The sequence below is a fragment of the Staurois parvus genome, unplaced genomic scaffold (genome assembly GCF_062004578.1).
Source record: "Staurois parvus isolate SC_StPar_1 unplaced genomic scaffold, SC_StPar_1.0 ptg000988l, whole genome shotgun sequence".
Taxonomy (NCBI): domain Eukaryota; kingdom Metazoa; phylum Chordata; class Amphibia; order Anura; family Ranidae; genus Staurois; species Staurois parvus.
The window spans coordinates 24,565-41,777 of NW_028318784.1; the positions used below are offsets into that span (position 1 = coordinate 24,565).

General features: G+C 40.7%; 1 protein-coding gene across 2 annotated transcripts in view; it reads right to left on the bottom strand.

Annotated features, from left to right (window-relative positions):
* Window positions 1–207: 207 nt before the first annotated feature.
* JAM2 (junctional adhesion molecule 2) overlaps window positions 208–17,213 on the bottom strand; it is a 138,430-nt gene continuing 121,424 nt past the window's right edge. The window contains exons 8-10 of one of the 2 annotated variants that reach the window (XM_089657366.1): window positions 12,806–12,821; window positions 10,362–10,401; window positions 208–7,686 (exon numbers count right to left, since the gene is read on the bottom strand). In XM_089657366.1, the coding sequence (XP_089513492.1) occupies window positions 7,654–7,686; window positions 10,362–10,401; window positions 12,806–12,821 (89 nt within the window). In that variant the 3' untranslated portion in view covers window positions 208–7,653. Of the gene's footprint in view, window positions 7,687–10,361; window positions 10,405–12,805; window positions 12,822–17,213 lie in introns of both variants that reach the window. The other variant, XM_089657365.1, reaches the window with a different exon arrangement.

Consider the following 17,213-nt stretch of genomic DNA (forward strand, 5'->3'; position numbering starts at 1 on the left):
CACAGTAAAACTTTCTGGGATAGAGCAAACAAGGATTTGAACTCCTGTTCAGTATTTATGGCTATTCAGTGCTCTGTTGGAGAGATTTACCCAACAGGTGATTTTTTTTTTTTTTTTTACACTTATTAAAATGTCCCTTATGATCACTATGTCAAAGCAAAGGTATGCTCCTTGTAAGCAAAAATGCGCACAAACCAGGCACAAACATAAAAAAAACACACTTTTTATTTATTTATACTGTATTCTACACAAGGTTAAAATCTTACAATGACAAAAGGTGCTAAGCAACTAACCTTCATCTTATGGGCATGCAGAATGACAGCTGAATATGCTTTTCAGGCACCGCCATGGCGCCATAGTGCAATTCATTTCAGAAGCAAATGTGTGATCAGTTCATTCACAGGCCTGGGGATATATTTCTACAAACACTGTGTGTATATATACACACTCCATAGAAAAGAAAATGTATACATTCTTGCCTGTGAAATTTAAATTAAGGCACATATACTCATCTACAACAAAAATAAATCTAAATATTTGACAAAAATACTTTCAGTACTTTGTTTCAGTACAGAGGGTATTCAATTTCAATGAAAAAACAGGAAGGAAATGACTGGATGAGTGGACATGCGTCTTCTGGAGGGGTCAGAAGAGAAGTTTTGAAATGCTTCCAGAGGAAGTTGGAACTGCACTGTTCTGGCCAATGAAAGTAAAGCCTAAGGCCCCTTTCACACAGGGTGGACCCATCAGTGGATCCACTTGCTCAGTGGGAAATCCGCTCGCTGATCCCCACTGAGCAAGCAAAGGATAGGTCCGTGTCCGCTCTATGCAGAGCGGACACAGCCTGCTGTCCTCTGGGCTGTCAGATGGAAATGGACCGCCTGTCCGTTTCCATCTGACTGTCATCTGATCCGCCAGATGGATGGGGAATGGATCCCCATCTGTCTGTTTTTAGCAGACAGGATTGGATCAGATGCAGGCAGGTGTAAACAGTCACATATTCATTTATATCTACCGCTCCATAGACAGCAATGGAGGGTCCAAACGGATCTGCTTCCAAAACGGACAGACGGACGCAATTGGTCCCTTGAAGTGAAAGGGACCTAAAGGAACTTTATGTTTAAGATTCCAAAAGCACTGGGTGTTAATCTCTGGTGCATGAACCTCCGGTGTTTAGGGCAGTAGGCACCCAGGGACAAATGCCAGGATCGCAAGAAGGCCGGGCAGAAACAAGTTTGTTTTATTGCAGGAGACACATAGCATGTCTCTCCTGTAATAAGCAGCTTGTGTTGCATTGTGTTTTTAGCACTTTAGTTTTGCTTTAATCCAGCTAAACACATTCCAGGTGCATTAAAACAAAACATTTTCAAAGTCTTACAGTCTTTCTTTGGAAAGTAGCCACAGCCTGTGTAGAAAAGCCTGCACCCTGCCAGCATGCTGTAGAGAATTACCCTTTTACTGTGGAAGCAGTGGTCCAAAATGCTCCCTGTGAGTCGGGGCTAGAGATCTGCAATCAGCAGGGAGCATCAGTTTTGCTGATTGCCAAACTTCAACTCTGACTTAGCAGGGACCATTGTAGAGAGACCATTGCTTCCACATAGAGAGCTACTGTAGGTTCTTTCTTAAACAGCACGCCTGCAGGGGATAGGCTTTACTACACAGGCTGAGACTGCTTTGTAAAGAAAAGGAACTTTGGAAATCTTTTATTTTTTTCTGCAATTGGGATGAATTTAGTGCCAACGGGTTCTGATGCTGGGGTCGCTGTCCCTAGGTCACTTTGGACCTTCTCTTGTGCAGCCGTAACAACTCGGCAGAGGGTGTGGCTTTCTCTTATTGGCAAAATCTCACCCACTAAGGTTTTCCTGCTTTCTCATTGAAGGTGTAGAATACCTTTTAAGAGGGAATCATTTTAATCTCTTTACATAAATACAAAAGGCATGGAGGAGCTCAGCTATGAGGAAAGATTGGCGTAACTGAATTTATTCTCTGTTGAGAAGAGACAATTGAGGGAGGATATGATCACCATGTATAGAGACATAAGGGGGGATATGATCACCATTTATAAATGCATAGGGGAGATATGATCACCATGTATAAATGCATAGGAGAGATATGATCACCATGTATAAATACATAGGGGGGTATGATCACCATGTATAAATACATAGGGGGGGTATGATCACCATGTATAAATACATAAGGAAGATATGATCACTATGTATAAATGCATAGGGGAGATATGAATACCATGTATAAATATATAAGGGAGACATGATCACCATGTATGAATACATAGGGGAGATATGAATACCATGTATAAATACATAAGGAAGACATGATCACCATGTTTAATGGCATGGGGGGATATGATCCCTATGTATAAATACAGAAGGTGGAATATGATCACTATGTATAAATACATAAGGGAGATATGATCACCATGTATTAATATATAAAGGGGACATGATCACCATGTGCAAATACATAAGGGGGATATGATCACCATGTATTAATACAGTGGTCTCCAAACTGCAGCCCTGGGGACAGATGCGGCCCTTCGCTTTCTTTTATCCAGCCCTTGGGGCACTATTTTCATCCGCTGATACCAATGAAGGTGCAGAATTCTTCCCAATGACATCAACAATGGGGTACAGTTCCTCCGAATGACACCAAAGATGGCGCACAGTTCCTCCCAATGACAACAATGGGGTACAGTTCCTCCGAATGACACCAAAGATGGCGCACAGTTCCTCCCAGTGACACCACAGATGGTGCACAGTTCCTCCCAATGACACCAAAGATGGCGCACAGTTCCTCCCAATGACATCAATAATGGAGCACAATATCACAAATGATAGGGCACAATTCTTCCCGAAGACACCTATCATGGGGAGCAAATCCTTCCACTGACATCAAGGATTGGGTGCTACTCCTCCCACTGACACCAAAGATTGGGCATTGCTTATTCCCACTAACATCAAGACCTTCTCTACTCCCAATGGCCTCAGTCCTTCCCCCCTTAAGTCAGAAGGAAACTGGCTCTTTGTTTAGAAAATTTGAAGACCCCTGTATTAATACATAAGTGGTCCATATAGTGAACTTGGTGTAGAGTTATTCCCTTTCAGATTATTACAGAGGACAAGGGGGCACTCTTTACATCTGGAGGAAAAGAGATTAAATCTCCACATATGGAAAGGCTTCTTCACAGTAATTTCCTAAATGCACAAAATATAACTGGATATTACATTTATAGGTAATAACATCAGGAATTGTTGATCCAGGAAATATCCAATTGCCTCCTGGGAGATCAGGGAGGAATTTTTTCCCATTCTGGAGCAAACCGGACCATACTTTGTGGGTTTTTTGCCCTCCTCTTGGCCAGCTGTGGGAATAGGATTGTGTATATGGAGGTTTTCTATTGGTTTATTATTTATTGGTTGAACTAGAGGGACTTGTGACTTTTTTCAACCTAACTATATAACAAAGTAAAAATCATGATGTGGTGCTGCACGGATCATAGGCTCAGATATGTCGGCTCATTCTAAATAACTGTGACCCAGCCAAAGAACCAGTACATCAGTATTCATTTGTAGTGTTCATCTGATGTATTTATATTCAAATGAAATAATCATGTAAAGGGGAATCCTGTGTCTTATGCTGGGTACATGCTATAAGTTTTTTTTGTTCAACCCAGCAGGCTGAACAAAAAAAGAAAACCTTACAGATCGCCATACTAACACAAGCAATGTTAGTGTGGCGATCTCCCCCTCTGTGCTCTCGTGTTGTGACAGGGTGACGGCCCCCGATGGAACATGCTAATCAGTGGTGGCAGCCATTGGCAGCACTGATCGGATGCTGGTTGGATGCTGGTTTTCCAGCATGCCTGTTCGACAGAAGCCTGCCCATGTGTATCCAGCTTTACTATATTATATATATACATGGATCTAATGTCCAAAGGGTTTAGCTCAGTATTCAGCTAATACAAGGTCCAGACTGTGATGACAACTTAACAATGGCTTCCTAATTAGCTAGTTTCTGCATCAACCTTCTAAATTTCCTTCTTCCTGATACAAAATTTTATCTCAAAATCCAGGCTAACAACTAACGTTGAAATACATACTGTATATAGGGGTTGGTTTACCTGTTAAAGGATCTGTAACTCTTTCCAGCCAGACCTGAGATTTACACAGCCCCCGGCTAGTGACACAAATTTTCTCTGCTGCAGTTAAACAATAGAGTTAGGTCACCTCCCCGCTCCCAGCCTGCACAATGAAGGAACAGCAGAAAACTGATGAGATCATACCTCTTCATTCTGTGCTCTCTTTCTGTCAGCCTTGTTATAACACATACATTCAACAAGCCTGATTGGCCCCTAGTGCTGACCTGCCAAAAATCAGTGCTGCTTTTCAGAAGAGGCTGACACCAAGGGAAACTCTTCAGATTACACAAGTTTCCTTTAAAAGTACATTCTTCTGCTTGCACTTTCCTTTATATCTGCCTGTCATTTAGCTTTAGGCTACCATTTAGGCCATCAACTCTTTCTAAACTATAGCTAGTCATACATGTTCCATTCTTCCATGTGCTGAATGGCAAAAAAAAGAAATCAGTCTTTTCCCCCATCCACACTTAGACCCTTTCACACATGCGAACCAATTAAGTCCGCCTGTCAGTTGTTCAAGTGGACCTGATTGGACACTCCATTCAGCCCTATGGACTGGCGGGTGTAAACAGACTTGATGGGGATCTGCACCCCTCCGTCTAGGTCAGGGATAGGCAGCCTTAAAGCGGTGGAGATCTACCTGAGCAACATAGGAGAGATCAAACATCACTGTGTCACCTCCTCACACCCGATTTAAACCTCTAATTGCCGTACTACCTGCAATCACATGCATTACACGGCAATCATGGGTTGAAATCAGGTGGTGAGGAGGCACCTCCTCATCACCTATCAAACACATTTAGATTACTTTTCAGAGGAGCACTAGTGCCTGCTGCACTTGAATGAGGTCTTAGTTGCATTTGGCAGCGGCTGTCTTAGGGCTCCTTCACGTGTAAAGTTGGGGGGTGGTAAACCCCTGCGGTTGAGTAGCAGTTTTCCCGCACCCAATCCCTACCCCCTTTAACTGCAGAGGCAGCAGCCAAAGGTGTACACATGCCGCAGCAAAAATTAATCCCCTGTTGCTTTAGGTGGGTGCTACCGCCTGCCATTCAACCCATTCAAGTAATGGGGCCATTCTGCAAGCAACCCACAAATGCATGCTTCTGAGGGGTCCAGGGGGTTAGCAGGTAGTGAGAAAGCTACACAACACTGCCTGCTTTAACCCCTTGTTTTCTGTACTGTGCAAGGTTGCAGGGCACTTGCAGAGAGGCCTTAGTCACTTGAATGGGTCATGCTTGGCAGAGCTGCACCCACTAATCATGACAGGGTGTATGACTCCTGCTGCGGCTGCAACATGTGTACACCCCTGGCCACTGCAGCTAAAGGGGGTGTGGTTGGGGTGGGAGTGGTAAAAACACATATTAGCTGAAAATAAACAAACTCATTGCTCTGAGCGCCCTATAAGGCTGCTTTCACATTGATGTGCTGAGGTCCACCTGCACCGTGGGTACAGCACAGTGCATCTGCACTTTCCTGGGTTAGCCGTGCTTTGCTATGGACTTCTATTATATCCTACAGGTGCACTTTTGGAAAGCAAAAATGCAACAAACCCGTAGGATATAATAGAAGTCTATGGCTACAGGCAGCAAACCCACAGGAAAACTACAGGTACACTGCATTGCACCCGCGGTGTGGGTAAACAACAGCATCAGTGTGAAAGCAGCCCTGTACTACTATGCCCAGTGTATTGCTTCACACTGACCTGAAGATCTCTGCCTACTACAACTCCAACTTTGGAAGTTGTCCCTCTGCATTGCACTCGGTTTGATGCTCTGGGATAGTGGGTCAGCAAGCCCAGACTGCAATCTACCAGTCACCTGGCTGAGATCTATTGGTATATTGCGATCTACAGGTTGCTGACCCCTGGTCTAGGTGGAGTGGATTGGAGGGCAGTCATGAGTAAACAGACAAACACTCGAACGACCACAAAGCAGAGTGGGCTCTCAGTTTATGCGGTGCAGACACAGACCTGTCATCCTCCTGGAGAGCAGAGTGATCCCCTGCTGATCTAAACGGAGCCCACACCATGTGAAAGGGGCCTAAACCGTGTGGACGGAGGAATATCTCCTACTGGCTACTGTAGTCAGGCAGCTACAACACCCACAGCTGTTAGAATACTCATATAGTGACTGGTTCTAATAGGATGTAGTCACTGTTCAGCTGATAATTTTCCACCTGACTTATTCTATTTTTACCCCATGTTTTTTCGAACTGGGCAATGTCAACAGGGCCATCCACAACACTAAATTTGTCTGATTCAGCAGGAATCAAACAAGATTCGAGCCATCTATGGCCAGCTTAAGCGAAGTCATTCTGTTTTTAACCCAAATGTACTCAAAATGGGTAGTGTCAACAAGGCCATCCACAGCTCTAAATTTGTCTGATTCAGCAGGAATTGGCCGAAATTCAAGCTGTGTATGATCATCTTGTGGAATAGGCTTTCCAAGGAGGGTTAATCCAATTTTCACACATTGGGTCATTGTCTACATTTGGCAGTCTCAGCAGGTATCAGCCAAAATTTGAGCTGTGTATGAACAGCTTAAGTGAAGTCATTCTATTTTCAAACCAAAACTTGGTGGTGCCAACAGGGTCCTACAGAGCTCTAAATTTGGACAATTTAGCAGGAATTGGCTAAAATCCAAGCTGTGTACAGCCAGCCTAAATAAATAGAGTCATTGTCTAACATAAGGCATAATATTCCACTCCTTCCTGTTGCCAATCACCCCCTACCTGTTCCAAACCTCTATACCCTATACCAGATTGAGACCCTAAAAAAACAGTTGGTTGAAGCAGGCCTTGTATTATGTCAGAATCTACAGGAGAAGAGACCTCTGGGATTAGAAAGTGAGATGAGAGTACCTTCTCCTCTCATGGTAGGAAGAGTTTGGTGTAGTCATCAAAGCAGCAATTGGCCACCATGTATAGGCACAAAAGAATCTTTCCATCCTCTGTCTTTTTCTTTTCTTCAGGTCACCAGTTTTATGTTGCACGTGGTATATATTTTTATGAGAATGTTTTCCATCCAGAAGATAAAATACTAAACTAGCTAGTTTCAGTACAAGGCCTCCTGAACTGCCTTTTTTACGCTACAATTTTTCACTGTGTTAAGTAACACCTAAGACTGAGCCTTCCTATATTAGAGGCTAAGCATTTAGCTCCCAGTTTTTCTATATACACATGAGCTCTGCTGACTGTGTCAAGCGCTTTGAAATACTTGTAGGAAAGTATTAACACTGCATGGTAAATGATGGCAGGGAATTGCAGGCTTGTCTTCTTATCACAATGGTGGAAGACTCAGTGACCATAGATGAACATCACTGTCCGTGCTGATTTGTCTGTTCACATTAAAGCACAAATGGTTTCCTCTTCTGAACATGGTAATTTACATTTTATGTAAAAATAGATACTCTTTTTTAAGTCTATCTTGAAATGACAATGGAGCATGCCATTCAGGAAACACCGCGGTAAAAATGGCTGCCTTTACAAACTGGTTCTCATATGACAAAGGACTTGGTGTGCTTGAAATCCTGCGAGGAAGAAAAGAAAAATGTTATTGAAACTATCCCTTTTTCAAAACGGTTTGTATGGGCAGAAGGTTTTTTTTGCCTTAATGCATTCTCTGCATTGAGGTAAAAAAATACCTTCCATGTTCCATTACAAGTCTGATTTCCATCCAGCGCTGCGTTCACAAACAGCAGTACTGCTCTCTCTTTCCTTACTGGACATGGAGACAGAAGCGGGAGCAATTGGCTCCTGCTGCTGTCAGTCATATCCTGTAAGGAGGGATTGGGGGGTGGGGCCAAACCACGCTGTGTGTCTATGGGATTGAGCTCACACAAGTGCCCCATAGCAAGTGGCTTGCTATGGGGGCACTCAGAAGAAAGGAGGAGCCAGGAAGGCTAGTAGGAGCCCCTAGAAGAGGAAACCTTATATACAAATAAAAAAGCAGCCAAAGGAAAAGTATCAAGCCCACTGTTTATTGTTCATCACCCCCACCTACTCATTTTCTCAGTGTGCATTTATTTTATTCATTCTGAACAACCAGGAGGTATTATGCTAAACAGAACTGACTGAAATCCCCCCTTTCCTTCTTGTTCTTAGATTAGTTAGTTATTTTGTTATGTAATATATATATATATATATATATATATATATATATATATATATATATATATTGTAATGGTGGGATGACTGGGTCAGAGCAATTCCAAAACTGCAGCTCCTGTAGAATGTTCCCAGTCTGCAGTCAATTATTGCTGCTGATTGTCAATTATGCCTCATCCAGACTCAGAATTATGGTTGGCTGAGTACTGGCGGATGTCTTTTCCATAAAGCAAAAATAAAGATTTAGAAAAAAATTATCCAAGCCAAGACCCCTTAAAGACCATTTGTTTTAAAAAAAAAAACTGCATACATAAAATGTCATGGTATCTCATAACCCAGGGGAGCTCTCCTACATCAAAAACCATCTGGGCATATAAAAATAAGAGTTTTTGATGTAGAAGAGCTCTCCTGAGTTATTGGACACATAGAGGGTTCATGAGGGGTTTTATGGGAGATATCATTACGATGGTATTTTATGTAGGTGGTTTTGTAAAATAAATGGTCTTTAAGGGGACATGGCTAGGGTTGCCACCTCATCACTGTAAAACTAAACACAATTATTTACTGATTAAGGTGGCAACCCTAGACATGGCTGATGCGTTTTCTATAGCTGCTTTTTTTGTTATTTGTGTATTAGGCCATTGTAGTTCACAAACAGGGTTTTTTTTTTCTAGAATTTTCTTCAACAATATATGTTAATTATACTGATGACTCCGGCTTCATTTTGGGGATTGACAGATATTTTTTTATTACAAAAACAGTTGGGTTTTAAATATTAAAGTAGAACTATAGGCAAAACTTTTTTTTCAGTTTTGATAGAGTATGGGAGGGTTATAACCCCTGGTAGATTTGTTTTCACTATCTGTGTCCTATTGCGGAGATTTCTCTTCACTTCCTATTTTATATCCAAACAGGAAGTGAGAGGAAATCCCAGCAAATTAAGGGAATCCCCTCGCCCCCTCCCCCCAGGTCACTAGAACTAGAGTCCCCATTGGAAGATTTCCACTCTATTACTTTTCTGGGGACATCCCATAATTTGGGACTTTCTTTTACTTCAACCACTTGCCCTCCAGAGGATTTATACCCCTTCCTGACCAGGCCATTCTTTTGTGATATGGCGCTGCATTACTTTAACTGACAATGCACCCAAGTGAACTTTACGTCCTTTTTTCCCACAAATGGAGCTTTCTTTCGGTGGTATTTGATCGCCTGTGTGGTTTTTATTTTTTGTGCTATAAACAAAAAAGACCGACAATTTTGAAAAAAAATATATATATATATATTTGTTACTTTTTGCTATAAAACATATCCAGTAAAAAATATAAAATATGAAATTTCGTCATAAATTTAGACCAAAATGTATTCTGCTACATGTCTTTGCTAAACAAAATCCAAATACATGTAAATTAATTGGTTTATGTGAAAGTTATAGCCTCTACAAATCGCGATATATATACTGCCGATCAACAACTTATAGTGGGAATGAAGGACTGCGGCGGGCATTCTGACACTGGGGGGGGAAATGACTAACTATCACTGACATCACCAGTGACACAAATACAGTGATCTGTGCTAATAAAAAGCACTGACACTGTACTAATGACATTGGGCAGGAAGGGGTTAAAATCTGGGGCGATCAAAGGTTTAATTATGTGCTGTTTGACTATGTGGTCTGTGTGTGCTTTACAGTGTAAGCATGCTTTTTTGTATTGCTCTGCATAGCTGGTGCTGACAGGAGAGATCTATATTGTTTACATACAGACCTCTCCCCCGTCAGTGTTCCTCGGTGATTGTCAGGTGCCGGCGGAAAATCTCCAGCCAGGATCTGGTGATCGACAGCTGTAGCTGCCAATGGCGGCGCGGGTAGGGCAGCGTGCATGCCCCCTAGCCAGAAATACAAAATCACATATATATCTATATATATTTATATAATTTCCGATGCTATTGGTAAACAGGACAAATAGAGACGGTGGATCTCCCTAACAGGGGCACAGACAGCAACACTGACAAGTGTTCTAATCCCTCCACACTCTATCCAAAACTAAAAAGAAAAAAAGGTTTTGCCTTTAATTAGTACTCTAAGCCCTGTAGTACTCACGTTTTCCATTTGTGATGCTGACATTTGAGATCCTTCTTTCCTGCTGAAGAAGATCAAAAAAATATGTTTGGTGGAAGGAAATGACTTGTGAAGACGAAACGTTTTGTAGATTGGACAATTTATCTTCTAAAAGGACTCTGATATCTGGTTATCAGTGTCTTTCTTTGTGCATTAGGTTAACTATTGTAGAAAAATGGAAGCGAACACTTTATAAAAGAATACAAAGGGATTCTTCTTCACTAAAGGCAATTAAGCCGTTTGCTGTGCAAGTGAATTTACACTTTGCAAGGGGGGTTTCCCTCAGCTTAGTGGATGTGGTGAAAATTTACTTTGTAAAGAATATGTAATCATGTGCAAGGGGAAAAAAAGTTAATTAAATGCTTGCACACAATTGGATGATGAAAGTCAGCAGAGCTTCCCCCCATTTACTAAACTAAAGGAAAATTCCCTTTGCATAGTGAACATCTGACTTTAGTAAATCAACCCCAATTATTGTCTATGGGAAATTAAACTTGTCAGAGAACCATATTTATCCCCTGGCTCACATCTGTGCAGGTGGTGCCGCTGCGGGACCTGCAAAAATACCTGCAGCTGCACCACCCACATAGAGGAATGTGGGACCCGCAGGCGGGTGCCATTAATTCTAATCGCACTTCACCCGCACTGGAAATCACAACTGTACTGGGAACCTGAGTTCCTGTGCGGGCTGCAATTTCGCAAGTAGTGCAGCGACTTCTTCCTTGTGTGTTCCAGGGCATGGGAATCCATTCAAATGAATGGGCTCTCATATCCGTGCAACTCATGGCCCATACGGCCACACAGATGTGAACCAGGAGTTACTCTTTTCTGACCAGGGGTTATTGAAGCACAGATATTGGTCAAATCCAGCAATCTCTGCATGCCTCAGTTACCTTATTAGAGGCTGACAAATGTTAAAAAGTGAAAACAAATTGAAGTGTTAAAGGCTGTCTGGGTCTTTTGTTTGCTTCAGATCCATGGAAATGGAAAACTAGCTTATGCCCCGGTTCACACTGGATCCAACTTCAAATGAAGTCGCATGATTTCAAAGTCGGATTGCAGTACGACTTTAGGTGTGACTTGATAGACATCTGTATGACTTCATGCATAGATGTCTATGCAAATCGCACCTCAAATCGGCAAAAGTAGTGCAGGAACTACTTTACTCGTCGGAGTCACACCGATTAGGACAGTTCCATTGCTGATCATTGGATGCGATTTATCATAAGATTTGAACGGTCAAATCGCATGACAATTTGCATCAGTGTGAACCAGGGCTAAAGCATATATGAACCCAAATCCAAAAATGTAATATATTGCAAGCTTATCAATTCTTAGATGTGGTGACTGCATTAGTTTTCTATTAGATTTTTTTCCCTCTTTATTTATTTTTATTTTCTTATTATTAGTGATCTGTCCAGTAACACACTTCAAGTCTTGTGGTGTTTCCTCTACCTATACAGGAGAATGAAAGACACCCTTGGAAAGCAGAACTGTCTGGAGAGGGAAGTGTTATATGTACTAATGGATTTAGATGGACTTTATATGAGTGACTATCATATTAAAGCTGAAATCCAAATAACGTGAATAATCCCCCTGCACTCCACAGATACAAAAATAAATAAATAATACCAGTGCCAGCCGCTATCACCTCTTCCTTATACCACAGAAAAATGCATACCGATCAATAGTGGTGAAGCGCTATGCTCAATATCATAATAAAGTGCAATAAATAATACATAAAAATAATAAATACCACTAAAGTAGGTGTGTAACCCTATAAGCTCTGTGCCACAAAATACAAATAAATATATGTAAACTAGAATGAATTTTATACAAGTGCAGTAAAAATGATTAAATAATGCAAATAAAATAAATTAGTGAATATACAATGATTGAGTGTTATAAAATCACACTTGTGATATTGTGCAAAAACTCATAGATGTTTATGATAAACCTATCTAGCAAGTAACTAGACCAATAAAGTGAAATATACAGTGATGTGTCACTTATCTATTCACACAAAGTGACAGGTGCTAAAATATTTAAAAAACATATAAATAATCAATCCACAATGAAGTGACAAGTGCTCCAGATATATATATAAAAAATATATACAAAATGAGTCCACAAAAAGGTGCAAGCCAATATGTGCAAATGATAATTATATTGTGAAAAATGCAGCATGTTCTACTTTTTTTAGTGCAACCAGAATGCACTGGAACTGCAAGCACTAATGTGAACTATGACATTGACAACCATAGCACCTACTTTCTGTGCATTTTGGATGCAGAAAAAAAGCAACTGAAATGCATGTAGTGTGAACTGGACCTAAAACAGACTGCAGGCAGGAAGGAATGAAAGTTGTGTTTTCTGTCTGTCACAATGCCTAAATCAATACATCTAAAATAGAAAATAATACTCACTCAGAGGATTTTCCACCTGAAAGAAGAAAAAAGAGAAAAACAAGATTACAATTTACAATAATGTTCTATTTATAAAATGATCATTGTAAATTCATATCAGATATGTATTCAGGGATTATCTTATGTTTCATTTTTAAAAATTATTTTTACATTTGAAATTACTGTCAATGTGTTTACATGAATACATTTTGTTGAACTGCCAATCTATCTCAGCTGAAAGATATACAGAAACAGGTCACGGCGCAGTCATAATGGTCATCGGGACCAATAAAGACGCTGTATTTCCTCAAAAGACACGCAGACAGTAATAAAAAAAACAAAACACATTTTTAAAAGAAAAATTCCAGGTATACCATTTTTTTTTTAAAAAGCATTATCTGACTGGATGAGGTAGAGAGTATGATGTCATCTCTCCACCTTGTCCAATTAGAGAACGCTTTGCATTCATTAATAAAATACAACGCATTCTGTGAATGGTGGCTGTACTGAGCGGCCGACCTTCTGTGTTCACAATGCAGCAAAGCACAGGACTCAAAAGCAAGTCGAGATCACTGGAATAGTGGCATCTGCTTCAGTGATTTCCAGCTTCTAGAGGGCTTGGCCAGGTGTAACATATCCATAGTTAGGCCTGGTTCACACCAATGCGTATTTTACTGCATTTTGCAAAAACACACTACAGTCCATTTAACATGGTTTCCTATGGGAAACATTTGCATCTATGCGTTTTCAGCCCCTGCATATTTGGAAAGGATCAGGGACTTTTTTCCCACAGCAGATTGCGTTTTTGTTGCAATAGACTTCATTGCAACTGCGCCAAAAACGCAAGTATTGCATTTTTGATGCGTTTGACATTTTGTTTTGGCCAATAGGAAAGTATTGAGTGTGACTTTCATGGGACTTTAATCCCACTTGAGTGCAGAGAGTGTAAAGTTGCATTGAAGTTGCATCAAAGTTGCGCAGGAACCTTTTCAAAGTTGACTTCGAATAGATTCCTGCACTACTTTGATTTGACTTTCATGCAACTATGAGTGCCAGAGAGCAGGAACATTTTCAAAGTTGCTGCGGATTTGAAAAGTTTTCTACACTAATTTGTTGAAACTTTGATGTGACTTTGAGTGCCAGAGGGTGTAAAGTTGCATCAAAGTAGTGCAGCAACATTTTCACAGTTGATGTGACTTTGAGTGCCAGAGAGTGTAAAGCCGTATCAAAGTCGCACTAAATACTTTCCTACTGGCAAATAAAAAATGCAAAACATCATAAAAACGCATGTTCAAAAAAGCAAAGCGCACTGCAAAACATGCCAGAAAAACACATAAATCACAACACATAGGTGTGAATCAGGTCTTGTTCCAAGCTGGGCCAATGTAACTATGAAAAAAATGACATTCCTAGCATTGATCTTTAAAAGGTCTTTTGGGCTTTAATTACTATCTGTAAGCTGCAAATCTGAAATTCTTCTTTAACTTTTTTTACACTCCATAGCCAAATGAAAGTTTTGGCTTTGGATATAATCATTCGGTTTTGAATTTGATCTAGTGGTGTAGTTTCCCCTTGTGGCCAGTAGGTGGGGCATGTTACTAAGGTATCAGAAGCCTCACTGCTAGGAAAGTCATATCCTTAGTGATACCAAAGAAAACTTCAGAGTCCCTGAGCAAAGCGTTCCAAAACGTTGCGTAACAACAAAAAGTACAATATAAATAAACACGGGCTGTCACAGTTTATTTTATAAGCTGCCTAATAAGTGTACACGTACCTTTCTTTTATCTGCATGTCGAAATGATGTGGACATCAAACTTCTGATAGATATATGTGTATATATATATATATATATATATATATATATATATACACACACACACATATACACACACACACACACTATATTGCCAAAAGTATTGGGACACCCCTCCAAATCATTGGATTTAGGTGTTCCAATCACCTCCATGGCCACAGGTGTATAAAATCAAGCACCTAGGCATGCAAACTGCTTCTACAAACATTTGTGAAAGAATGGGTCGCTCTCAGGAGCTCAGTGAATTCAAATGTGGTACCGTGATAGGTTGCCACCTGTGCAATAAGTCCATCCATGAAATTTCCTTGCCACTAAATATTCCACAGTCAACTGTTAGTGGTGTTATAACAAAGTGGAAACAACTGGGAACAACACAATTCAGCCACAAAGTGGAAGGCCACGTAAAATGACAGAGCACATGCTGAAGCACACAGTGCATAGAAGTCGCCAATTGTCTGCTAAAGACCTCCAAACTTCATGTGGCCTTCAGATAGCACAACAACAATATGTAGAGAGCTTCATGGAATGGGTTTCCATGGCCGAGCAGCTGCATCCATGCCTTACATCACCAAGTGCAATGCAAAGAGATGGATGCCGTGGTGTAAAGCACGCCGCTACTGGACTCTAGAGCGGTGGAGACATGTTCTCTGGAGTGACGAATCACGCTTCTCTGTATGGCAATCTGATGGATGTTTGGTGGTTGCCAGGAAAACGGTACTTACCTGACTGCATTGTGCCAAGTGTAAAGTTTGGTGGAGGGGAGATTATGGTGTGGGTTTTTTCAGGGGTTGGGCTTGGCCTCTTAGTTCAAGTGAAGGGAACTCTTAAAGCATCAGCATACCAAGACATTTTGGACAATTTAATGCTCCCAACTTTTGTGGGAACAGTTTGGGGATGGCCTCTTCCTGTTCCAACATGACTGCGCACCAGTGCACAAAGCAAGGTCCATAAAGACATGGATGAGAGAGTTTGGGGTGGAGGAACTTGACTGGCCTGCACAGAGTCCTGACCTCAACCTGGAGACTTTATCACCTTTGGGATAAATTAGTGGAGACTGTGAGCCAGGCCTTCTCATCTGACATCATTGCCAGACCTCACAAATGCGCTTCTGGAAGAATGGTCAAACATTCCCATAGACACACTCCTAAACCTTGTGGACAGCATTCCCAGAAGAGTTGAAGCTGTTACAGCTGCAAAGGGTGGGCCAACTCAATATTGAACCCTATGGACTAAGACTGGGATGCCATTAACGTTCATGCGTGTGTAAAGGCAGGCGTCCCAATACTTTTGGCAAAATATCTATCTATCTATCTATCTATCTATCTATCTTGCAGGCACCTGTGTGATAATGATTGTATTATAAAGGAAATGGCTGCAAGAGGGCAATAAATTGATGAGGAACTTCATCCAAACGTTAGTTCTTGATGGTGTGGGGAAGGGTTAGCATTTTTCGTTTTTGTTCTTTTTTCCCTTGATGTGTCACCATTGGAAAGGTTACCCCATACTTCCTCCCTAGTAACACCCATCAGACTGCTGTAGGCGAAATATTTACTTCCCTCTTGCAGAGTGCATACTCTATGTATTGCTAAGGAGATTCTAATAGGGAGTCATTGACACTGACACCAGCCCCACTCCATTCTTCAAATGAATGTATGAAGAGTGCACTCTAGAGAAATCTCCGTAATGGGGACGCAACCATAAAAAAACTAATAAACACCTGACCCTTCTACCTTTAAATCAATCAGCTAAAAACGTTTAGCTTGAGTCCTATTTAAAGCTGAAGGTTAACCTGCTTATATTTTGCCCTCCCTTGTTCTTCCTTTTCTACCTCATCAACAATTTAATGACTTGTAAACAAAATGTGCCAGAAACGCTTTGTCTTAAAAGTATACATCAGTATTTTTTGCTAGAAAATTACTTATAACCCCCAAACATAACATATATATTTTTACAAAGACCCTAGAGAATGAAATGGTGATCGTTGCAATTTATTATGTCACATGGTATTTGCGCAGCAGTTTTTCAAACACAATTTTTTTAGAAAAAATACTTTAACGAATTAAGAAAAAAAACACAATATATACCAGAATTTTTTTGTAAAATATGAAAGAGGATATTAAGGTGAGCAAATATACATTTTTATATTTTACCTGTTTAGAGTTACAGAGGAGATTTAGTGCTAGAATTATTGCTCTAGCACTAATGTTCACAGCAATACATCACAAATGGTGCTGAAAATTCCATTTACATATGCGTGCGCAACTTACGTATAAACTCACTTCTGCGCGCAAGCACGGAGGGTGGGGGGGGGGTGATTTAAAAAAAAATGTCATTATTTTATTTTTACACTGTCCCTTTATTGTCTTTTGTTATCACATTTTTTTCCTATTACAAGGAATGTAAACATCCCTTGTGTTAGAAATAAGCATGACAGGTCCTCTTTAAGGAGAGATCTGGGGTCAAAAGACTGGAAATCTCTCCTTTTCCTTTTTAAAGCAAAAGATCAAAAAAACATTTTTTTTGATCTTTTGCTTTAAAAAAGAAAAAGAAAATGGTTACATCTGCCCAGGGTCAGATGTGACATCATGACGTTGCTCCAGTCCTCCAATGCCACAG